Here is a 3,532-nt window from a genome sequence, read left to right as displayed (position 1 = left end):
ATGTTCATTGCAGCTCTATCCACAATAGCCAAGATTTGGAACAAACGTAAATGTTCATCAATGGATGAGTGGATAAAGAAAACGTGGTATGGCATATTTGTACACAATGGAATACTGCTCAGCCATAAAAACAGTGAAATTCTGCCATTTGCAGTAGCATGGATGAGCTTGGAGAAAATTTTGTTAAGTGAAACAAACCAGGCACAGAAAGACAAATACTGCATGTTCTCGCTCATATGTGTAAACTAAAAAAGTTGATCTCACAGAAGTAGAGAACAGCATAGTGGCTACTAGAGATGGGTAAAGGGAGGAAAGGGGTTTGGGGAGAGGGTGGTCATTGGATACAGTAGTGTAGAGAGATAAGAATAAGATCATGTGTTCCACAGCAATATAGGGAGACTACAGTCAACAACAAATTTCTTCTTTTTTTTTTTTTTCCCTTTTTTTGTCTTTTTTTCATGTCTGGCAACGGATCGCAACCCTCAGTGTCGCGCCCGTACCGGACCGGGACCGGCAACGGGATCGCAACCCTCAGTGCTGCACCCACACCTCGCTCAGCCAGTGAGCGGCCGGTCTGTATGTGGGATCTGAACCCTCGGCGGGAGCGCCGCCACGCTCCCAAGCGGCACACTGTAGCAGTGCGCCACCGGGCCGGCCCAACAACAAATTTCTATATAACTTTAAGTAGCTTAATTGAGAGGATTTTGAGTGTTCCCAACACAAAGAGATGACAAATATTTGAGGTGATAGATCTGCTAAATACCTTTATATGACTGTTGCACACTGTATTAACTTACCCAAATATCACATTGTACTCCATAAACATATACAATTTTCATAGGTCAATTAAGGACAAATAAATTAAAGAGAAAAAAAAGAGGATGGTGAATCAAATCTGATAGATGGAGATTTCACACAGGCGTGATAAAAATTCATCAGTTTATTTATTCGTTCATTAAGTCATTTATTCAATAATCATTTATTGAGCTAAGAAGATATTCTAAGGCCTACCAAATTTAAAGAAGATGGCTCTTTTGAGGCTAGATTGAAACTTAATTCTTCTAATTTTATTGACAGAAATTGTAGGAAACAGAAAAATAAACTTGTTAAAAATGTAACATTATTTTAGTCCCAATTGAGGTGCAGTGACCAAGGAAATTTTTACCTTTCCTGCTTTGCTTTCAGTGGGAAAAGTCCTGGACCATCTTAAGATCAGAAGCAGAGGAAAAAAGTAGTTAAGAAAATCTCCGAAATTGATAGGGGTCAAATTGGTTCTCAAAGCCACATCTGTCTGAGTCGAGCAGAAGCTCTCAGTTGCTATACCACACTGCTTCCTGACATTTCCATCGATGCCTGAGGAAGGCTGCCTTCACTGTCATCTATCTCAGGAATGTCCTCCAAAGCCCTCTGCAGAGTCACCTTGAGGGTCTGCCTCCGCCGCCACCACTGCTGCCTGAAGGAGCCAACAAGGAAGTAAATGATGGGGTTGGCACAGCTGTTGACACAGGACAGGACAACTGAAACCGTGTAAAGATGACAAGGGAACAAATAAAAATAATTCTGAATCCAGATTAAGAGGAACCAGTGAATGCCAAAGGGCAGGCCACAGAGGAGGAAGACCAGCACTGTGAGCATGATGGTGACATACAGCCTGGTCAGCTGCATCCACCTGGAGCCGCAGAAGATCCTGAGCAGCAGGGTCAGGCTGGACCCAGAGAGAACCAGAAATAAAAAAATCAGCCACCCTGCAGTGATGAAATCAAATGTCTGACACCAGCCATAGTCACCATTCCTAAAGAGGAAGCCACAGTACTTCCCTTCCAGGATACTCAGCAGCAGGGACAGGGCCCAGAGCAGGGCACACATGACAGTTGACGTGTGTCTCGGGCGGTGGTAGCGGTACCAGATGGGCTTCAGGACGGACAGGCAGCGCTCGGTGCTAATGCCAGTGATCATGCTTAGGCCTGCAAGGTAGGCAAAGGTGGACACAATGGTGAAGAAGTCAGGGATATAGACGGAGGTGGAATGCAAGAAGTCAATGAGTTTCTCCAGGTAATCTACAACCTGGAAGCAGAGGAAGAGGAAGTCAGCCGCGGCCAGGTGAAGGACGTAGACGGAGAAGGCGTTCCTGCGCATGCGGAAGCCCAGCAGCCACAGCACCACCGCGTTTCCTGCCAGCCCGGCCAGGCAGATGATGAGTATCAGCAAAACCAAGGTCAGGGTCTCCTTGTCACAATCTGGAAGAAGGACCTGTTCATTTCCATTCGTTGCTGTGAGTTCGGTCTCCAAGGTTGGAGTGGTTGAGTCCATGCTCAGAAACCCTCCAGGGGTGTCCCTGGAAACAAACAAGAGTTGAGCACCTGCTGCATGATCACTGATTCTCAGGACTACCCTGCCTGTGGGAATTACTGTTCCCTTATTACAGGGAAGGAAATAGAGGCTTACAGAGATTGAGTAATTAACTGAAGGCCGGAGAGTTCTGAAACCTGGATTCAAATCCAGTTCTTGCTGACTCTAAAGCCTGGGCCCTCTCTACTGCAACACAGGTCCTTCACCTGTGTTGAGGTCAGAAAAATTCTATGGCCTCAACACTCGCACTCACTGTCCTAGGCCATGCCATTTCACCTGGAGGAAGGAGGAGAGAAGTCTGGGAAGGTTGTGTGGAACAGCAGCAGGGCTGCAGTGATGAAATCAAATGTCTGATAGCAACCGTAGTCACCATTTCTAAACAGGAAGCCACAGCATTCCTGGGTCAAGCAACCCTATTGTCCTGGGACATAGGTTTTCTCTCATGGCAGGAAGTCGGAGGCCCCAGGCATGGCCTATGGCCACCCTCAGTGATAGAGAGGGGTCCCTCCACCAGGAAGAAAGGAGATTATGATTCAGGGTCATGAAGGGAATGTGACCTCTTCCTAGGACAGGTTTGAGGATGGCCAGACCTCTTGGGTTAGCTTAGTGGGTCAGCTTTATTAGGACAGGAAGTGCTCTTCTCTAATTCATTGTGTGTTCTCAGTGCCTGGTTCCATGTGGGGGACACAGTGGGTAGTCAACAAATTTGTAGTGAGTGAGTGAATGAATGAAACTTTGAGTTAAATATAATACAAACATTTAAAAATGAAATTAGTCTCCACAAAACACATGTGTAAAGAAATGAAGAAAATTTCATTCCTCATGATTGCTTCCATGGAGAGCTCTTTTGCATTTGGAAGAATTCTTTATGCCTGCACAGATAGCTGATGATGGCCACAGTCGTGTCTCCATGACATGAAGTCACGATGTGGATAGGGAGAGGATTCAGAGCTTATCTGAATGTTTTGCACTTTTGAGGAGTAAAAAGCAAGTTTGGAAAAGGAGAGAGAGAGAAGTGGCAATGAGGCTGACTAGAGGGAGTTGAGGGATGGAAATATCTGGGAGGAATTATTAAGTTATCTTCTAAGAGGTTATGTAATATAAAAGCCCACCTATTGGACCCCATGTGATTTTGAGTAGAGTTTGCTTTGCTGATTAAAGTATTTGTGAAGAGGATTTTTTT

At 45.2% G+C, this 3,532-nt stretch overlaps 1 protein-coding gene across 1 annotated transcript; it reads right to left on the bottom strand.

Annotated features, from left to right (window-relative positions):
• Positions 1 to 1,317: 1,317 nt before the first annotated feature.
• Positions 1,318 to 2,310, bottom strand: LOC103596760 (mas-related G-protein coupled receptor member X2-like). The gene has a single exon (XM_008580457.1). The coding sequence runs from the start codon at positions 2,308 to 2,310 to the stop codon at positions 1,318 to 1,320; it is 993 nt and encodes a 330-aa protein (XP_008578679.1).
• Between the last annotated feature and the right edge of the window lie 1,222 nt (positions 2,311 to 3,532).

The sequence above is a fragment of the Galeopterus variegatus genome, unplaced genomic scaffold (genome assembly GCF_000696425.1).
Source record: "Galeopterus variegatus unplaced genomic scaffold, G_variegatus-3.0.2 Scaffold2102, whole genome shotgun sequence".
In the NCBI taxonomy this organism is placed as follows: domain Eukaryota; kingdom Metazoa; phylum Chordata; class Mammalia; order Dermoptera; family Cynocephalidae; genus Galeopterus; species Galeopterus variegatus.
Note: the sequence above shows the minus strand (reverse complement) of the source record. Positions and strands in the feature narration are given on the sequence as shown.

Excerpts from the sequence above, each read along its gene's own strand:
- LOC103596760 (XM_008580457.1), bottom strand. The coding sequence starts at position 2,310 with ATGGACTCAACCACTCCAACCTTGGAGACCGAACTCACAGCAACGAAT.